Source organism: Peromyscus californicus, unplaced genomic scaffold (genome assembly GCF_007827085.1).
Source record: "Peromyscus californicus insignis strain IS unplaced genomic scaffold, ASM782708v3 Scaffold_4__1_contigs__length_199733344, whole genome shotgun sequence".
Lineage (NCBI taxonomy): Eukaryota > Metazoa > Chordata > Mammalia > Rodentia > Cricetidae > Peromyscus > Peromyscus californicus.
The window spans coordinates 176195662-176216859 of record NW_026294562.1 but is presented as its reverse complement, the minus strand read 5'-3'; the positions used below and the strand labels follow the sequence as shown (position 1 = coordinate 176216859).

Sequence of the window (21198 nt, the reverse complement as noted above, 5' to 3'; positions counted from 1 at the left end):
GTCATTCAACGGGTCCATGTTCTTCATCAGCCACTCATTGGCTTTATAGTCAACCTGAATGGAACCAGGCAGGTGACAGTAAGACTTGGGCTCCCCACACAGGTGCTTGGCACGGACTAGAACACTGGTGTCAATTCGTATCCATCCTCTGAACTGCGCTTCACCTGCCTGACCCTCTCTACATCCCCACCCTCCTGTAGGCCACCCCTTTGCCCTCCATAACCACAACATTCTTCTAGTTCCTTCTGCTCTGGCCACATAGGTCTCCTCCGTTCTCAAACTCAGTCCGTCCCCACCAAGGGCCACAAGCGTGAGACTCTGTGGAATCTCACAGGTGGTTTACTTGGTCTTGAGCTCTCTGAGTCACGTGAGCCTATGCACCCCGGGGCCAAGTGGAATCCTTGGGTCCTTGAGTGGGGTCCACAGCCAGCCTAGCCCTCACCTTGCCTGCGTAGTGCAGGACGCTGAAGTCCGCCTGATCCCGCAGGTGCCTGGGGCGTTGGAACTTGGGGTGGCTGCCCTGCTCCTGGGCCACCTTCTCCACGAAAGACTTGTCCGTGGCCTTGGGGAACCAGCACTCCTCGTCCAGGAGGGCCAAGAGACCTGGAGGGTTGGCCTGAGCAGCAAGGGGAGGAACAGAAGTCAGATTCCCACGTTTGGACACAGGCGGCTGCTAGCGGTCAGCCATAAGAAGTAGCTCGAGGCTGGGGACTTGGGGCGGGGGTGGCTCAGCAGCTGAGCGCTTGCCTAGCCTGTGCAAGGCCCTAGACTCCATCACCAGCACGGAGCCACTGGTCAAAGGAATGGGGCGGCTGCGGGACATTTCCTCTTTGGGTCCGTGGAGGGCGCTGGGGCAGGCAGAGGAGGAGCATTCTCACAGGTGGGTGGGGCAGAGTGGGGCGGGGTTGGGTATTGGGAAGAGCCAAGCTTTCTGGGTCTGGCCAGCTGACAAGACTGAGCTTCAAGAGTCTGGGTGGTGGTCAGAGCCCAGTTTTGAAAGTCTAGGCAGCGGGCAGAGCTGAACGGTGTGGGTCTAGCAGTGGGCGGAGCTGAGCGTTGAGGGTCTGGGCTGCAGGCCCCTTGGTCCTGGCCCCTCACCGGCCGCTCGATGAGATCAATGCAAGGCTGCAGGTCCAAGCCAAAATCCAAGAATGTCCAGGGGATGCCCTCTCGCTGGTACTCCTCCTGCTCCAGCACAAACATGGTGTGGTTGAACAGCTGCTGCAGCTTCTCGTTGGTGTAGTTGATGCACAGCTGCTCGAAGGAATTCAGCTACGAGAGAATTGTGGAATAGGGTGGTGAGCAAGGACAGAGGCATCAGAACTGGAGAGAGGGACCGTAAGGCAAAGGTACGCACCTGGAAGATCTCAAAGCCCGCGATGTCCAGGATGCCCAGGAAGGATGCACCCTGCCGCGGACTTCTGTCTAGGGCACGGTTGAGCCGCAGAACCAGCCAGCGGAAGAGGCGCTCGTAGGTAGCTTTGGCCAGAGCCTCCAGAGCGAAGTCAGCCTGCAGGGTAAGATGCACAGTGAGGCCCAGCACATGTGGATCAAGCAGGGCGTCACTGAACTTGGGGCCCTCGGAGTTCATCTCCCAGCTTCTTGAGTATGAACACCAAACAGGACCACACAAACAACACGCTGCCATTACTGGAGTCCTGGAGTGCATCAGGTTCCCCCCTCCTCCACCTCTTAAATCAATTTCTACAGCACAGTGTGAGCTCCAGATCTAGGAGTCCGGTTCAAATCCAGTGCAGCCACTCAGAGGCTGTGTGATCTCAGGCCCTTGAATAAACCTCTCCATGCCTCAGTTTCTCTGTTATTAGAGGCTGCAGATGAGACAGAAAGCCGGGGATTCCCAAGCTCTTTCCTGTTCCCAGTAGTTCCAACCCGTGGTCACCTCTCTGTCACTACTGTGTCTGAGACACCATCTTTGTCTGGATTATGACAGTAGCCCTGAGTTTCCTTTCCTATATATGAAGCCTAAGGAACCAATTATTGCAGTAGCCAAGAGTATCTTTATATAAAAGACAAATGAAATCAAGTTGCTTCCCAGCCTCCCACAGCACCTCCTTCCTGTGGTTCCCAAGACCTTGTATGACCTCTCAGCTACTGCTCACGGCTTCAGTGACCCTCTCCCTTGCTTTGTCTGACATCACTAACCCTCCTTCACAGAGCGACCGTTCAGTGGAACCACCCTTCTCATTGGCCTGTGTAGTCGCCATTGCCCTAGCACAGAGCTTCTCAACCTGTGGGGTGCGAAGGAACTGTATTAAAGAGTCGCAGCACTAGGAAGGTTGGGAACCACTGCCAAGCCCCTTGAGGGCAGAGTCTTTATTTTTGTTTGTATGTGTGTGCACGTGTATGCAAATGTGAGCACACATGAGTGTGTGGAGGCCAGAGGTCAAGCTCAGGAGAAGTCACTCCCCATCCCATTCTTTAAGACAGGGTCTCTCTCTGGTCTCATTCAGCCAGTGAGAACAGTGAGAGCTAGGAATCTTCCAGTCTCCACCTCTCCAGCTTTTCACACGGGTTCTGGGGGCCAAAGTCGGGTCCTCAGGCTTGTAAGGCAGGCACTTGCTGATGGAACCACCTCCCCAGCCCTTGACTTGTGTTTTGATTACTGCTCCCCCCGCCCCCCAAGGCTGGTGACAGAGTAGGGGCAGGCAAGCCTGCTAAGTGCTAGAGATGAATAAAATGTTTAAAGATCTAGTAAGAGGGCTCAGCAGGGAAGGGACGCTGCCAAGCCTGATGACCCGAGTTCAATCCCCAGGACCTACATTGTCCTTTGGTTTCAGCAGGTACTCTGTGGCATGTGCACATCCCCCCAATAAATAAACAAACACATGTAATAATAACAATTTAAAAGTCCCAGGACCACAAATCACAAGCCAGTTCTTCCTGCCCCTGCACGGCTGGGTCCCCGCCTACCTGCTCCTTGGTCTGTGCTTTCTGAACGTAATCTCGGCCGACTTTGATGCGGGGTGTGAGAAGGGCCCTGGAGAAGTCCGTCACCCCGAGTCCCAGGAGGCGGCAGAGCTTCTGGGCAGCTGAGGGAGAGAGGAGTGACGGGAGCTGGGGGGGGGGGGCGCATGTGGGAGGGGCACCACGCCCCTGGGAAAGGGGAGGGCATGTGGGAGGGGCACCACGCCCCTGGCTCTTTCCGTAGCAGCTCCTGAGCAACCCAAGCGCTGGGCTGACAGCCCTGTGCCACCCGGGCTGGAGTGATGTATATTTCCAATAAGAAAACCTAGCATAAAAAGAACCTCAACACTAACACGTTAAATGGATGGTGTTTGTGGGGCACAGCGAGGCTGCGTGGGAGGAGTGTTTCCCTTTCTACTCTGAATTAAACCCTGAATCGAGCCGTCTCTGCGGCACCGTCAGCTTCACTGAGGGAACACTTCTCTACACGCTCAGCTCCACAGAAGGAAAGAGAGAAGCCTAGAAAGAAATACATTAAAAAGACACCAGAGTCAGACATGGTGGCACACAGTGCCATCTCAGTATCGGAGAGTTTGAGGCAGGAGGATCAGGGATTCAAGGTCATCCTCAACCACAAATCCAGTTGGGGGCCAACCTGAGCTACATGAGATCCTGTCTGACCCCAACACTCCCACCCACAGGGTTCTAGTACAGCACATGAAGCTATTCCTCAAGGCAAGAAGGGCAAGCCAGGTGTGGTGGCGCTTGCTCCCAGCACTCAGGAGGCAGAAGCAGGCAGAGCTCTGAGTTCAAGACCAGCCTGGGCTACAGAGTGAGTTCCAGGACAGCCAGAGCTACGAGAAAACCTGTCTTGACCCCCTTCCACTCTACCCCACCAAAAAAGCTTGTAATGTCTGCCCTCAATTAAGAAAAGCAAACATGGGGCTGGAGAGATGGCTCAGAGGTTAAGAGCACCGACTGCTCTTCCAGAGGTCCCGAGTTCAATTCCCAGCACCCACATGGTGGCTCACAACCATCTGTAATGAGATCTGGAGCCCTCTTCTGACCTGCAGGCATACATGCTTGTTTACATAATAAATAAATAAATCTTAAAAAAAAAAAAAAGAAAAAGAAAAAAGAAAAGCAAACAGGTGTGCCAGCACAGGGTAGTGCCAGGTTGATGAGTGGCGCCCCCAGTGGCCACAGTGGGCACTTCAGGGCCGGGCGGGTGGGGAGCAGTGGCCCAGTTCCCCAGATTTTGTGAGTTGTGCAGAGTTTGAGAGTAAGCTGGAAGGTTTTATAACCAGGACACAGAGCTTCGGATGTCCAGAGGGAGCCAGCCAACTCTATTTCTGTCTAGATCTCTAGCTACACAAGCGCAGGGGAGGGAACCCCAGGGGAGATGCCCTAGGATGCAGACATCTCAGGGGTCTGACTGTGGGCGACTGTCTTTCCTGCCCCACCACAACCAAATCCCAGCACTTGGTAGGCTGGCTGTGAGTTCGAGGTCAACCTGGGCTGCAGTGACATCCTGTCTCATTAAACATAAAACAAAAAAGTTGGTTGTGGTGGCGCACCCCTTTAGTATCAGCACTCGGGAGGCAGAGGTAGATGATCTCAGTGAGTTCAAGGCCAGCCTGGTCTACATTTAAAAAAAAAAAAAAGACGGCACAGGGGTCAGGAGGACTGGAGAAAGAACCACCTGCCACACCCCTTTCCTTTACCCCAGGAAGCTCTGGGGCTGCCCATAGCTCATAGCCGATGCCACTCATTGGGTGAATAAAAATGGGCAGGTCATTTGAGCGACGAGCCTCAGTTTCCCTATCTACTCAAGGGCTCAAAAATAACAGCTATTTCAGCTGGATGTGGTGGGGCAGACCTGTCATCCCAGCATTTAAGAGGTGGATGCTTGCCGGGCAGTGGTGGCGCACACCTTTAATCCCAGCACTTGGGAGGCAGAGGTAGGTGATCTCTGTGAGTTCAAGGCCAGCCTGGTCTGCAGAGTGAGTTCCAGGATAGCCAGGGCTACACAGAGAAACCCTGTTTCAAAAAAAAAAAAAAAAAAAAAAAAAAAAAAAGGTAGATGCAAGAGGACCAGGAGTTCGAGGCCAGCCTGGGTTACGTATGACCCAGTCCTAAACAATGAACAAGAAGCGGGGAGAGAATTAATGATTTTCATTGTTTTACAAAAACAAGGAGGGCGAGATGAGCCTGGGTGTGGTGGCACAGGCCTTCTACGCTAGCATTGGAGAGGTAAAAGCAGGGGGACCAGGAGTTAGAAGGGCCCAAGGTTGGAGGAGGGGCTTTCCTCAGGCATGGGTGGGGACTCTGGTAGTTTCCTGCAGTGACTGGGTTGTCTCCAGCAAGGCTGTTTAAAATGGAGGAAGCCCGGCCACAGTGCTCTGGGCAAGACCTCTGCAAAGTACAGGAGTCAGAGCCGTCCAGGGCGAAGGGCAGAGGTTGGAGGGACGATCTGGCAAGGGCAGATCGAGTAGTAGGGTAGTAGGGCGGAGGGCACACACGGGTAGTACCTGTGTTGTCAGGCATGGTGGCTTGGTCCGTGTTCCGCTCTCTCTTCAGGACAACGTTGCCAAACTGGAGCACAGCTGAGACAGTGCGCAGCATGGCTGTGGGGCGGAGTGGAGAGTCACGTGAGGCGGGGACGCTAGCACCATCTCAGTGATGCTGCAGGAACCCAAAGCTGTGCTCAGTACCCCAGAGCTGAGAGCTCTCTGTGGCCTCAGCTGGACTTTAAAAAAAAAATACACGGGGTGGGGATGGGTGGGTGCTGGAGAGATGGCTCAGAGGTTAAGAGCACTGGCTGCTCTTCCAGAGGTCCTGAGTTCAATACCCAGTACCCACATGGTGGCTCACAGCCATCTGTAATGAGATCTGGTGCCCTCTTCTGGGGTGAAGGCATACATGCAGACAGAACATTGTATGCATAATAAATAAATCTTTAAAAAAAAAAACCAACAGAGTCAATACACTCAGGTTTCTGTGTTCAAGCTTTGCTTTGTCCTGTCTTCCCACGGACAGAGATGTGATGTATACAGGATTCAAATGAGCCAGATGTTGGGCTGGGGAGATGGCTCAGCCAATAAAGCAGTCTGTGCGAGCATGAGGACCTGCGTTTGATTCCCCAGCATCCACATTAAAGTCAGGTGCAGTGGTGCACATCTGTAACTCCAGTACCAAGGAGACAGAGACGGGAGGATCGATCCTTGAGCCAGCCTAGCCAAACTGTCAAGCTCCAGGTTCAGTGAGAGAACCTGTTTCAAAATCTAAGGTCATCAGGCTTGGCAGCAAGCCCCTTCACCCATGGAGCGAGCCTGTCAGCCCCATGCCCAACTCTCGACATGGGTATTGGGGATTGGAACTCAGGTCCTCAAACTTGACAGCAGGTGCTCCCACTAAGCCATCTCCCCAGCCCCATTGCTGACTCTGATGCACAGAGCTTGTGGTCAAGGGTATTAAAGTCAACGCCACAGTGAAGTGAGTCTCACAAGTTTGTTTTCCAAGTTGGTCACCAAAGCCTCTCTGCTTCAGCACTGTGCTGCGGGGCAGTTTACATGGCAAGAACCGCCCCATGGTTAAGAGCACTTGCTCCACTTCCAAAGGACCCAAGTTCTTTTCCAAGTACCCATATAACTCCAGCTCCAGGGGATCTTACGCCCTCTCCTTGTTTCTGTAGATACTGCACTCGTGTGCACATACACACATGCACGCGCGACACACACACACACACACACACACACACACACACACACACACAACACATTAAGATAGGGAACCGAGTGAATCCCAGAAAGGACACTAGTCTGAATTGACATGGCTTGAGCATCTTGCTTTGACATTGGCTGACTACGCTGCTCTGAGTGCCCATACCGAGGGACTCTGAAAGAACAGAACAGAAAGAGCTAAGATTTCTCTAGAAAATTCCCTGCAAGGGCTGAATACTGAAATTTCAGCAACTTGAGGGGACACCCCCAGAAAGCTGTGCTAGGTCACCTCACAGTCTGATCTGCACATATGTGTTCCCTGGCGGGCAGTCTCTGTCACTCTGTCCCTCTCTCTTGGTAGGAGTTGAGACAGGGTCTCAATACATAGTTCTGGATGACCTGGAACTCCTTATGTAAACCAGGCTGGCCTCAAACTCCAAGACCTGCCTGCCTCTGTCTCCTGAGTGCTGGGATAAAGGGTGTGTGCTACCACACAGGCTCCGTTTATTATTTTTTACAATTGTTTATTATTTATCTATTGTGGTTTGTGTGGGTATGCACCACAATTGTTTATTATTTATCTATTGTGGTTTGTGTGGGTATGCACCACAATTGTTTATTATTTATCTATTGTGGTTTGTGTGGGTATGCACCACAATTGTTTATTATTTATCTATTGTGGTTTGTGTGGGTATGCACCACAATTGTTTATTATTTATCTATTGTGGTTTGTGTGGGTATGCACCACAATTGTTTATTATTTATCTATTGTGGTTTGTGTGGGTATGCACCACAATTGTTTATTATTTATCTATTGTGGTTTGTGTGGGTATGCACCACAATTGTTTATTATTTATCTATTGTGGTTTGTGTGGGTATGCACCACAATTGTTTATTATTTATCTATTGTGGTTTGTGTGGGTATGCACCACAATTGTTTATTATTTATCTATTGTGGTTTGTGTGGGTATGCACCACAGCACACATGTAGAAGTCTGAGGACAACTTACAGGGATTGGTTCTCTCCTTCCCCCATGTAGATTTTATGAACTGAACTCAGGTTGGAGGCTTAGCAGCAATCCTCTTTACTTATTGAGCTGTCTTACTGGACCATTTCCTGGCAAAGTGGAACAAAAGATTCTTCTGTCTTTTAAATCTATTCCCATCCCAATTTCTATTTCCTAGGTTTTTTTTATTTGAGGGCTTGAGACTGGCCTCGTGTGTCCCAGCCTGGCCCGTACCTTTCTATGTAACTGAGGGTGACCTCCTGCCTCCACTGCCCTAGTGTTGGGATGACAAGACGACACCAGGCCTGGTTTATCAGGTCTGGTGACAGAGCCCAGGACGTCTTACAGGACAGCCTCTACCAATGGGGCACTAGCCCCAGTCTTATCGCCCAGGATCTTTGTAAGGTGTCCAGCCACAGACCTCAGAGACCCCTGACCACAGTAGGATTCAGGGTTACAGATAGATCTAGGGAGAAAGTGAATTTGATTTTACAAATGCCGTGTGTCAGTGTGCTGCTTTTTCCACAAGGAATGCTAGGTGCTTGGAGAACCAGGGTTGTACTGCCCCCTGGAGGACACCCGGTGGAGGAACAGCTCAGCCTGTGTGACGATCACAGAAGTGTTTTGCATGGGCCGGGGGAGGATGGGGGACAGCCACTGTGGCCTGGGAGGACTGCTGACCCCCTTTTTCTTGTCGTTTCCCTGTGTTTTTATGTGTATGGGTGTTTTGCCTGCATGTATCTGTGCATCATGTTCACACAGTGCCCACAGAGGCCAGAAGAGGGCGTCAGATCCCCTAGGACTGGAGTTACAGATGCACAAGAGCTGTCATATGGTTGCTGGGAATCAAACCTGAACCCTCTGGGAGAGCCACCCATGCTCCTAACCACTGAGCCATCTCTCAGTCCCAGAAGCTGGCTTTGCTCAGTTCTATCAAAACTTGCTCACCCTTCTGAGACATTCTGTCCTTTGAGGGCACTGGCACTGGGGTCAATGATGGGTTGCTACAGCTGTGTTTGTGTCTGTTGTCTCCATGGCAACATTAAGGATCAACACAGCACGCACTGCACCCCCTCCAACAGCTGTTCAGTTTCTAATGTTGACCCAGTCAACAAACACGGGTTATTTTCTCTTCCCTGCACCACATCCATTCCAAGCACCTGACCTTCAGAAACAGCTCTAGGGATCATCTGCTACCTATGATCCCTATGTGACAGATGGGGAAACTGAGGCATGTGATTCACAAACTAAATTCATAAGCTGGCAGAGCTAGAATTTCAGCTGGGGCTGTCCAAAAGAAACTGGGATCACACACACACACACACACACACACACACACACACACACACACTGTGGTGGTGCATGCTTGTCATCCCAGCACTTGGGAAGTGGAGTCAGGAAGATCAGGAGTTCAAAGCCAGCCTGGGCTACAGACGCCCTCAACAACAAAAAGCAATCCAGGGTTGATGAGGTGCTCAGCTGGCGAAGGGTCTTGCCACCAAGCCTGATCACCAGGACCTACACTGTGCAGCTGTCCCCCGACCTCCAAGCACACATGCATGCATACACAAACACGAAGTGGATAAATGTGAAAAAAGAATAAAACAAAACAAAATAGCAAATATTTAAACAGAAGCCCAATATTGAAAGGTAGAATTTGCTGGACAGAGGATGGAGAGATGGCTCAGTGGTTAAGAGCACTGGCTGCCACCCTTACAAAGGACCTGAGTTCTAATCTCACCAGTCACATGGTGATTCACAAATATCTGTAACTACAGTTTCAGGGGATCTAAGACCTTCTTCTGGCATCCTTGGTGCACAAGCACACATGTGGGCAAACACCCATACACATAAATAAATCTGAGATGAAAAAAATAATTTGCTGAATGCCCATGTGGGCCTCAGTTTCCCCTGCTGGGCAGTATGAAGGGACTGGACTCACTGGTCTCTTGTTGGACCCTCTGAGTGGAAGATGGTGAGGGTGTGAGGGTAGGGCAGAGACACAGGAGTTCCAGGAATGCCGAGTTTTGCAGCTGACATGAACCACTTCGCATGAGGTTGTGGGTCCCAGAGCTGAGGGCTGGTGTGCCGAGAGCCAGGGACAGAAGTCACAGCTGCTGAATAAGGTCTGGACATCCCTGTTAGGCAGCTCCCACTCTCTGTGAGGGACTGTAAACGTGGGTGCTGCTGGGATCAGGCAGGGCAGGGTTGGGCACCAGGCTCAGCTCAGGGGTGACAGCCAGGTCTGCAGGGAGGAAAAGGGGCCCCAGTGTCCCCATCTACGACATAAAAACAGTTGTGGGTCTTCAAAACTGAATAATTTACAATCCAGTATCTGGTCACTCTGACCCTGTGACACATCCTCAGGGGACAGCTCCATGATCGGGACTCCAGGGACCGTCCCAAAGGAAATGAGGCTGAATATGGCGGCTCATATCTCTAATTCTGAAACCTGGGAGGCTGAGGCAGGAGGACTGTCATGAGTTCAAGAGTCCTGCTCATAGAGAGACGACCAGGTTCCCTGTGTCTGCTAACTGTCCAGCTTTGCAGCCTGGCATTTACAGTACCTGCGGTTGGCACGGAAAGATACAGAGTGAGGAGATGCACAGAGGTCCTGTCTTGATGAGTCCCAAATGCTGTCTGCCCCAGGCTGCCCTTGGGTGGCACACAAGGGTCCATCTCCACTTCTGGCAATGGGTTATGGGGTCCACAACCACTCTGCCATCTCTTTCTGAAGGGAGGTGGGACCTTCTGCCTCATCCTTGATCTGAGTCGATGCAAAGATGGTGGGCTCTACTCCATACTAATGGAACACAAGGAGACTGCCATTCCTAGAGGGATGGAGGGCACGCAGGTCCAAAGTTGGGGAGTGGGGAACTGGTACCACTTTGTGGATGGTGGTGATGTGGCTCCTCACAGCTGAAACCAGCCAAGATTAGGGTGTGGCTCAGTGGTAGAGCCCCTGCCTAGAATCCCCCAGTGAGGGGCTGGGAGTGTGGTTCAGTGGTAGAGCCCCTGCCTAGAATCCCCCAGTGAGGGGCTGGGGGTGTGGCTCAGTGGTAGAGCCCCTGCCTAGAATCCCCCAGTGAGGGGCTGGGGGTGTGGCTCAGTGGTAGAGTCCCTGCCTAGAATCCCCCAGTGAGGGGCTGGGGGTGTGTCTCAGTGGTAGAGCCCCTGCCTAGAATCCCCCAGTGAGGGGCTGGAGGTGTAGCTCAGTGGTGTGCACTTGAATAGCATTCAACTCCCAGTACCAAAATAAATAAATCAATGAATAAAGTTAAATGTGTCTGGGAGGGCAGTGGGACTCCAGAGCCAGGCTCTAGAGTCTCAGGACGATGACCACACTGTGGTCCTATCTCTGGAAGGTGTAAGTTAGCTGAAATTGTAGTGATCCAAAGTCAGGCTGTAAGCACATTCAAACTCTGAAAATTTCGTTTGCAAAATGGAAAACTCCCATCTGCCATTGGATCTTCTACACAGCAGGCCAGCAGCAGGAGGGTCACATGGGCCATCTGGTATCAAGAGGCCGGGCTGACCATGGCCAGGCTCTGAATTTGTCTGCTAGTCACCTGGTGGGGCAGAGCTGCAGTCTGGACAGCTACAAAACCACGGTAAGGACTCTGGCTGTGGCTGTGGGGATGGGGGGCACACGGGCAAGTGCTCAGCACTCTGGCTGTGGCTGTGGGGATGGGGGCGCACTCGGGCAAGTGCTCAGCACTCTGGATTGGGCCTTGGAGCCAAAGGAGCTCCTGGGGAGAATCAGACTGCGAGGAGGGGCCCAGCTGACCCCCACACCTGGGGGTCTCTCGGAGAGCCCAGTCCATCCAAAAGGAAGACACCACAACCTCTCAAAAGACGACAGTGTGGGTCAGCTGGGGAAGGGGCAGTACCCGCCATCACAGCACTTTGCAGGCTGAGACAGGAGAATTGCAATGAGCTTGAGGCCGGCCTTAGCCTCATATTAGGTCCTGGCCAGCCTGAGCTACATAGTGAGGTCCTGGCCAGCCTGGGCCATAGTATGAGACTCTGTCTGAAACAAACCAAAAATAATACTAATTTTATTTTTATAAAGGGTTGTAAATGTAGTTCAGCTGGCAGAGTGCCTGGCTAGCATGTATGAGGGCCTAGGTTCCACCCCCAACACCACATAAACAAGGCATGTTGGTGCACACCTGTCATTCCAGCACTCGGGGTGGAGGCAGGAGAATTGGAGTTCAGGTCATCCTTGGCTACGGGGGTTTGTGAGCAGCAGAAGAGCCTGTCTTGGTCTCCCACCTAGTTTGCATTGGTTGCTGTGACCAAAGCCGGGCGGTGGTGGAGCACGCCTTTAATCCCAGCACTCAGCGGGCAGAGGCAGAAGGATGTCTGTGAGTTTGAGGCCAGCCTGGTCTACACAGAGAGTTCCAGAGCAGCCAGAGCTACACAAAGGAACCCTGTCTCGAAAAACCAAAAAAAAAAAAAAAAAAAAGGGGGAGAAAGGTTCACTTGGCTTCCACTTCCACTTCCACGTCACATAACACTAAGGGAAGTGAGAGCACAGGGCAGGAATTCAAACAGGAAATGAAGCAGAAACCATGAACAAGGCTGCTTACTGCCTTGCTCTCCTACTTATGCCCAGCCTGCTTTCTCACACAGCTCATGACCACCTGCCCAGGAATGGTCCCCTCCACAGTGGCCTGGGCCCTCCCTCCAACATCAATCAAGACAATCCCCACAGACATGCCGCAGGCCAATCTGATCACACAAGTCTTCGATTGAGGTCCCTCTTCCCAGACGGGCCAAGGTTGTGTCAATTTGACAATAAAAACGAACCAGGACACTCCATCCCTTGTCAACTTGACACATCACTGTTAAACCGCGGCTTTTCCTTTCCTGTTTGTCCCCAAGAGCTCTTCTTACTATCACAATATAAAAAGTCAAACAAACTTCAAAGAAGACCCATCTCACACCGAAGCTTTGATCTCTCAAACATGCCACACTTTCCCTGCCCTAGGGCCATTACGCAGGCCATCCCAGCTGCAGAAAGTGTTCTTCCTAGCCCTCTACCCCTACCTCAGGCCTCTGTCCAAGCACCCTTTCTTCCAGGTACCCTTGTCTGACCTCCTGTGTGGAGCTGTACCCCAACTCCCACCCCACCCCCACCGCCATTCCCCGCTCTGTGCTCCTCCAGACTCTGAACAGCTTCTAGTGGATCCTGTCATTTATATGGCTGGTTGATCTCACTTCCTTAGTCTCCCCGAGGTGAGGAGGGGCGATCCACCCTCTCCTCCCCAAAGAGCTCTAGTCCTTCATACAGAGCAGATGCTCGATAAATCCTTAAACAGCAGCCTGGGAGGTCGACCAGTCCAAAAGCAGTGACGATGAAGAGATTGCTCAGTCCACAGATGTGCTTACCACATAAGCCGACGGCCTGAGTTCAGTCCCCAGAGCCAACAGTGGCAGGAGAACGAGTACACACACACTCGCACACGCTTGCACTCACACATGCTCACACACACACAGCACACAGACACAGACACCGTCATGCACACTCATAATAAATAAGGGCTGGTGACGTGGCTCAGCTGATGAACTTGCCGCCAGTCTGACGACCCGATTCCCTCACGCTGTCCTCCGATTCTCACACACAAGCTAGGACGTAGGTGTGTCCGTATGCTCCTTACACAAAAATAAATACAGAATTACAGCCCTCGCTGGCCTGGAATTCTCTATGTAGACCAGGCTGGCCTTGAACTCAAGATCCATCTTCCTAGATGTGCACACCACCACACCTAGTGGTAATACATTTTAAAAAAATAATAAATAAAATTAAACTTTAAAATCAATCAAACAAAAATCTCTAAGATCAAGGTAGATGGCTGAGCTCTTGAGGAACCACATCCAAGGTTGATCTCTGGCCTCCATATGTGCACATACACTTGCAGGTGCACACACCACATCTGCACACACATGTCCACCTGCACACACTGAATATGTTCACACAACAACAAATGAATAAAATGAATAAATGCTTGAATACACTGGCCAAAGTAGTAGTGGCTGGGTCCCTGGATCACTCACCTGTGATCTCATCTGGGAGGAAGCCCAGTACACGCAGGGACTCCAGTGTCTCCTGGAATAGCTCCCGCTCCTGGCCAGGGGACGACGAGGGCCCATTGGTCAGGAAGCGGTAATGGGAACAGGGCTCCAGAAGGAGGTCAGCTGTGGGGAGAGGGCAGAAGTCAGGGCCAGGACCTGAGCGTCTGTTACAGGAGTGCTGCCTGGGCCTGGGGCAGCAGGTCAGTCTGGCGACCAAGATGGCAGAGGCAGCTCCTGGGGGCACATGTGCTGCCAGAAGCCACAGAGCAGAAACCAAGGTGTCAGAGGAACAATCCGGGAACCAGGAGGGAGAAAGAAGCTGTGGACAGAATGTAAATAAGGAGCTACAAAGTCAGACACAGCGGCTTGCCTGTCTTTCTAGCACTCAGGAGACTGAGGCAGGGGATTGCTGCAAGTTCCAAGCTAGCCTGGGCTACATAGCAAGATCTTGTCTCAAAAAGAAAAGGAGACAAGAGAGGACACAATTTCAGCTGCAAGGAGGGAGCTGAGGACCACAGGAAGGGGCACAGGCACCCGGTGCTGACCCGGTGCTGGCAGGAACCTCGACAGAAGGCAGCTTGCAGGGCAACAGCACACAGTAGGTTCAACCGGAAGCACGGAGTTGCCAGAGGCCACAGCAAGGCAGAGTCACCACAAGGCCAGAAGGAACAGGGGTGCAGGAACAGTGCAGACAGATGCAGCAGGCAGGAATGGAGCCAGGAGGCAGCTGGAAGCAGAGGCTGGAAAGCAGGGGCTGGGAGGCCAGCAGACAGAACCCAATCCAGGAGCCCAGGGCTCTGCAGCTAGGCTACTGCACTGTTCCCACACACCGTCGGGACAGGACGCAGTGACTCTGCTCTGGGAATGAGGCTCCTGCTGAGGGTGCGGAGGAGGGGGAGACCTTATGTCTCACACCCACTCGCCCAGGGCAAAGCAGGCTGGGGAAGAGACACTGACCTTTTAGCTGCTCCCCAGCGCCCCCTAGCAACTGGTAGAAGATGTGGAAGCTGCACTCATCCTTGGCCTGTCTGATGGCCCGGGACTTCTCCAGCAGATCTGGGAGGGAAGGCAAGTCAAGGAGCCAACGGGCTGCCTGCTGCCTGCACCTTCAGTATTTGGAATGCAGAGGCAGGAGGATTGTGATGAGTTCCAGATCAGCCTGGACTACATAAACATGAACTGTAGTGTGAGACCCTGTCTCAAAAATAAATAAATTAATTAATTAATAAAATAAAAATAACATGGAGCTGGAGGGATGGATCAGCGGTTAAGGACCCAGGATAGCTGGGGGTGGGTAGGGGTGGTGGCGCATGCCAGCACTTGGGAGGCAAAGCCAGACAAGATCTCTGTGAGTTCGGGGCCAGCCTGGTCTACAGAACAAGTTCCAGGACAGCCAGGGTGGTTACACAGAGGAACCCTGTCTCAAAACAAAAAAAAAAACCAACAACAACAAAAATATGACTGTTTTATTTTTGTTTTGTTTTGTTTTAAATTTTTCGAGACAGGGTTTCTCTGTGTAGCTTTGGTGCTGTCCTGGATCTCACGCTGTAGACCAGGCTGGCCTCGAACTCAGAGATCCGCCTGCCTCTGCCTCCCAAGTGCTGGGATTAAAGGCGTGCGCCACCGGGCTAGAAGACAGGCTGCTCTTAAGCAGAGGGCTGCATTTCAATTCCCAGCACCCACATGGTGCTCACAACCCTCTGTGACTCTGTTCCAGACCCAGTGCCCTTTTCTGGCCTCTGTCAGCACCGGGGACATGGCGCACAGACGTAGGTACAGGCAAAAACACCCACACTGACTAAATAACAGAATAAAATAAATTTAAATCAACAGGAGATGACAATATGGCTCAGTGGGTAAAGGTGCTTGCCACCGAGTCTGAAGATGTGAGTTCAGTTCCCAGGCCCACATGGAGAGCCATCTCTTCAGCCCTCAGCCCCTCGTGACAGGTCTGCTCCGCTCTGTGCTGCTTCAGTGTGGTACATGGCACCCCAGGAGCGTGGGGTCCGAGACTCAGCAAGCAGTAGAGCGACCTCACCCGAGCACAACGCTGAGCCCTGAAGCTCTGCCGAGCTTTTCTGGGTGACTTTCCCCTGATAGTGTCCCATCTTGTTTAGACAAGCACATCCTACACAGCTCCACTGAGAGAACACTCTGGACGCTCACCTGGCTTTCCTAGACCCAGCCCCTCCTGTCCCATAAAGCACAGCAAGGGTCTGACCACGGGCTGAGTGGGACATCAAAAACTGGGCATGAGTGTGGAGGGTCTAGACCCAGCACGTCCTCACAGGGCTGCACGGTCCCAGCTGAACATCACCATGGGTCCCTTGAAGGACCACCCCGGGGTGTCTTTTCGGGGTGAGGGCCCAGAGGGATGTCCTTCTTCGGCATGCTAACCCATGCCTCCCAAGATCCCTCAGAGGATACAGGTCTCAATATTTGCGCCCACGATGTAGCCAGCAACGTCAAAGTTGATGCGGATGAATTTGCCCTGGAGCAAAAATGGTGTAGGGCTTAAGTCCAGGGATCTCCCTAAATCCATACCTCCTCCTTCTACCTAAAGCTCACACAAGTAGTAAGTCCCAGGCTGCAGACCTTCTCTCTCAAACTCTAGGGTTCCGGACCCGTCTCCTCCCTCCATCCTTCTTCCCTACCCCCAATCGGGCCCCAGTCTCCCAGACTGCCAGATGCACAGTCCCCATACTCACAAATCGGGAGGAGTTGTCGTTTTTCACCGTCTTGGCGTTACCAAAGGCCTCCAGGATGGGGTTGGCTTGAAGAAGCTGCCGCTCTAGCTCCCCCTGCAGGACACGGGAGACAGTGCATCAGCGAAAAGGGGGAGAGGCCTCCTCATGGGGCTAGGGCTTCAGACTGGACTCTCCGGGTGGGGCCTTTGCGTCAGGGTGGAAGGGTCTTCCTGCCATGTGTGTAGAGAGGGCTCTGGGAGATTTGGTGAGCGGAAGCGAAACACCCAAACAAAGGAGAAAATGCTGCAGAACCAGTTGTGTTCTCATTAACAAGAAACGAAGTGGGTTAGAACTACAGCACGAACATGGTTATTTCTACATATGCACACGGCAATAAACACGGGGAGAGGCCTGCGAGCGTGCACACCGAACCGTCAACCGCCCTCTGCTGATGTATTTGCTGCTGTAGCTCACAGGTCCCCATACGTTCTCGCGGAAACAAGTTCAGAGAATAATATATACTGCCCACGGAAAGTGCTGCAAAATACTATCTACTGCCCGGTGCACAGCAGGCATTCAACACTGGTGGCTCCATGCCAGGATCCGTATTCTGGACTGACTTCCAGCTCCTCCGCTGCCAGAGCCAGGCACACAGTAGGTGCTCAACGCACAGTAGGTGCTCAGTGAATGGCAGCCTGCCTATGTTTTTTCAGTCTACATTAGCTGGTGGCTTTGTCAGATGAACAACAACAAAAAAGACCCTCAAAAACCAAACAAACAAACCCCCAAACACAGCCAGACACGGTGCCCACTCCTGTAACCCCAGCACTTGAGCATGTGAAGGTAGGAGATCTGACACAAGTTCAAGCCCAGCGTGTGCTCTAGAGTGAATTAAGGCCAGCCTGGGCAGCAAAGTGAGAGTCTACCTCAGAGCCGGGCGGTGGGGGCAGACACCTTTAATCCCAGTACTCGGGAGGCAATGTCAGGCGGATCTCTGTGAGTTCGAGGCCAGCCTGGTCTACTGAGAGAGATCCAGGACAGGCACCAGGAAAAAAAAAAAAAAAAGAGTCTACCTCAGAAAAAATAAATAAAACAAACAAAAAAGATGCTGTGCAAGGAGAGGGCCATGTGCCTTGGTCGTACGAGAGCTTGTTTCTCCAGCCCTGCTGGGAGGAGTAGCTCAGGTGTGTTCGGGTTATTGTGTGGTGTGGCCTCTCTCTGCACACATGGCAGGCAGTACGGCCCAGTCTGCACAATCAGAGCAGGACTGGGGTGTACACACAGTGTGGTTTCTCTGCAGTGGGGACCTAGTTGCATGCACACAGTAGGGCTTCCATGAACAATAATGGGGGCCATTACTCTGTGCAGACAGTAGGGCTGCACTAAAAGTAGCATGGGGTCTGGCATGCGCACATAGAGGGGTCACCAGGAACGGTGGTGGGGACCCTTGCTTTGTGCACTGACCATTGGGGGAGGAGTGACACCATGCACATAGTAGGACTTACTAAGTGACAGCACGGGGTCTAGGCATGTGGGTAGAGCAGAGGTGGTATGAATGACAGGGGGCTTGGCCACATGTGCACAGGAGGACTGGATTAAATGTCAGCATGAGGCCAAGCATGTGCACACAGTAGGGCTGGCACAAATAATGTGGGAGAGATGTCTCTGCACACATTAGACTGAACTAAATAGCGGTATGGGGCCCGGGTAGTATGTCCACATGCCAGGGCTGCCGTGAATGGCAGGGTGAGTTTGGTTGCAAGCACGTAATAGAACTTCTTATGGGCTTGCTTGAACACAGTAGGGCTGCACGGACAGTGGTAGGGGCCTTGGCTTCATGCACATAGTATGTCTAAGCTAGACGGCCATGTGGTCTTGGCATGTGCACAGTAGGACTGCCAACAGTGGCCTTGTGGGTGCCTGGGGGGCTGGCATGCCATTCTTGGACCCTGTCTCCCAGATGTCTGTGGGCTTTCAACCCCAAGTGAAACTGGGGTGTCAAGGGGATTCCCTGCTACTCACATAAGACATGGTGCTGATGGAGGCCTGAAGAAGTCACAGGACAGGAGACATGGACCAGGACACGGCACATGGAACATGGACAGACACGTGGGTGAACTGGAGGCCTTAGGGCAGAGCTGGGGCTGAGGGGCTGGGGAAATGGGGGTATGGTGCAGGGAATCCTCAGGGATTATGCGCCCAGGCTTAAATCCCACTGTATCAGCACCCTCTGCTCTCACCAGAACTCACCCACCATAACTCACCCACCATAACTAGGCTTCCTACCCATATTGTTGGTAACCACTCCCTGAAGGCTCAGAGACTGGGGACACTCTCCAGCCCTCCAAATCTAGACATGGGTCACCTAAAACTAGGTCTCAAAAAACAAAAGCACCTACTATGTACCCAGCACTATTCTGGAACCCACAAGACTAAGAACCAGCCTCATATCTCCAACCTGCTTGCTCCTGATTCCAATGATGAGCACACAGTAGATGCTCAGGTAGTACAGGCAGAAATAGGAGCCTGCACCAACTGTGGTGTGGAGTGCGGCAGATAAGGGGTGCAGCTGGAGACAGGTCTGGGATGTCCCAAGGCTGAATGGCTTACAGGGACACCAGGTTCCTTCCTGCCCTTGGGAGACGATGCCACGTGGGCCAGGTACTGGATGACCTTCTTGGTGTTCTCCGTCTTCCCGGCTCCAGACTCCCCTCTGTGGGGGCAGCAAGGAGAGGTGGGGTGGGCAAGGAGACCAGGCAGCCCCTGCCCTACCCATTTATGCAGACGCCTGCTGGTGGCACTCTTACCCAGTGCCACACCCACTAGTACCCTTCCCATTCTGTGGGGGCCTCGGCCTCTGAAGCCCTTTAGGATGACTCACGTGCAGAGAATGGACTGATCCTCACGATCTGTAGGGGACAGAAGGGAATGACATGTCACTCAGAGTGTCTCTAATCCCCTGGCCCCTCTGCATCTCAAAATCTTTTCAGAGCCTTAAGAAAATGGCAGGACTGTGATGTGCAACCCTCCTGGGTTCGAGTACTCCATCCTGACTAAACCTCCGAGCGACTCTACGGAAGCAGCTGTCCCGCCCTGAGCCTTTATTGCCTCATCGGTAAGGTGGAGACGAGGAGTCCCAGCTACACAGACTACAATCCGCCTGTCAGCTCGATCTCAGTCCCTACTGTGCGCCACCTCAGGCTAGGCATCAGACTCAAAAACTAGAAAATGAGGTCCTGGACCCCAGAAGTCGCTTAGATACAAGATGTCTACTCTGACTGCCCCCCTGGGCCTGGCACCACCATCTGACCATACACTCTGATGACCACCTACTAAGTGCTAGGTCCTGTTATCAACACAGAAAGGAACACTGAATAACAGAGCTAAGACAGAAAATCTGGGGCCACAGGCAGTGACCAGAGGATGGGGGGCCCCAGTGCTTCTCAGGGGAGGTGTCATTTAGGGCACAGCCACAGTGAAAGTCTCTGGAAACCCTTAAGCCAGACAGTAAGGTGACTTCTTTGTGGTCACACAACCTATATTGTCATGGGGTGAAGACCCCGTGCACAGATAAAGGATGAGGGTGTCGGTTCTGTGCACAGCTAGTCAGGTCTCATACAGTGCCCTGTGACAATGTGCCAGTCTGAACTAAAGATCAGGTTTGTGACCCAGTCTCCTCTCTTGTGTGATTCCGGGCCATCTCTGAGCTGCTCTGTACCTCCATTTCCCTATCTTAAAAAAGGGGTTCAGCACAGCCCCTTGTCTAACAAGGCTGTAGTCAGAGTCCAGTGAGAATGTTTAAAACACATTTATCGTGGGCTGGAGAGATGGCTCGGTGGGTAAGAGCAGAGGACCCAGGCTCCATTCCCAGCACCCACGTGATGGTTCACAACTGTAGTAGCTCATAACTTCAATTCCAAAGGGACCAACGCCCTCTTCTGGCCTCAGCAGGCATCAGGTGTAGATATACAGACATACATGCAGGAAAAGCATCCATTCCCAAAAAGATGAAATACATAAATGTTTTTTTAAAAGCAAGATTTAGAGAGTTCAGTAGGTAAAGGCACCTGCCACCAAGCTTGAAGGCCTGAACTTGATGGTGACACTGCCCCCCATAGGCACTCGCCTAGCATGCACCTCGAGAACCAGGAACAATATAGTGGTCCACACCTATAACCTCAACAGGAGGACCTGGAATCAAAGTCATCCTTAACCATACAGGAGTCAGGGGCCAGCCTGGGCTACATGAGATCATCTCAAAAACAAAAATATCCAACACAACACCCGGTACTGAATGAGAATGAAATTCAGAACGGGACACATTGGGAGGAGTGGCCAGGATCCTGGGTTCAAGCCATACCTCAGCACCTACCCTTCCGTGTGGCCACGGGCAGTAACTGTACTGCTCTGTGCCACAGTTTCCCCACCTGGAAATGAGGGATAATAAAATAGACTACACCACAAGACTATTATGAGGTTAAATAATGTAGCCAAGAGCCGGGCGGTAGTGGCGTACGCCTTTAATCCCAGCCCTCGGGAGGCAGAGCCAGGCGGATCTCTGTGAGTTCGAGGCCAGCCTGGGCTACCAAGTGAGTTCCAGGAAAGGCGCAAAGCTACACAGAGAAACCCTGTCTCGAAAAACCAAAATAAATAAATAAATAAATAAATAAATAAATAAATAAATAAATAAATAAATAAATAATGTAGCCAAGAGACAGCTCTCCTGGAGTTCACTTCTACACCCTGCACAGAAATGGACTGACCCTGACCGACCTGGCA

General features: G+C 52.2%; 1 protein-coding gene across 5 annotated transcripts in view; it reads right to left on the bottom strand.

The window, feature by feature from the left end:
• The window catches only part of Myh14 (myosin heavy chain 14), a 63018-nt gene that overhangs the window by 30488 nt on the left and 11332 nt on the right, over window positions 1–21198 (bottom strand). For 3 of the 5 annotated variants that reach the window (XM_052714251.1, XM_052714254.1, XM_052714252.1), the window contains exons 4-16: window positions 19301–19328; window positions 19030–19132; window positions 18442–18465; window positions 16441–16533; window positions 16160–16223; window positions 14690–14788; window positions 13715–13855; window positions 5457–5552; window positions 2932–3050; window positions 1358–1510; window positions 1099–1272; window positions 443–616; window positions 1–54 (exon numbers count right to left, since the gene is read on the bottom strand). The exon at window positions 1–54 is cut by the window's left edge and continues 61 nt beyond it. In XM_052714251.1, coding sequence (XP_052570211.1) covers window positions 1–54; window positions 443–616; window positions 1099–1272; window positions 1358–1510; window positions 2932–3050; window positions 5457–5552; window positions 13715–13855; window positions 14690–14788; window positions 16160–16223; window positions 16441–16533; window positions 18442–18465; window positions 19030–19132; window positions 19301–19328 — 1322 coding nt within the window. The remainder of the gene's footprint in view (window positions 55–442; window positions 617–1098; window positions 1273–1357; window positions 1511–2931; window positions 3051–5456; window positions 5553–13714; window positions 13856–14689; window positions 14789–16159; window positions 16224–16440; window positions 16534–18441; window positions 18466–19029; window positions 19133–19300; window positions 19329–21198) is intronic. The other 2 variants (XM_052714253.1, XM_052714255.1) reach the window with 1 other exon arrangement.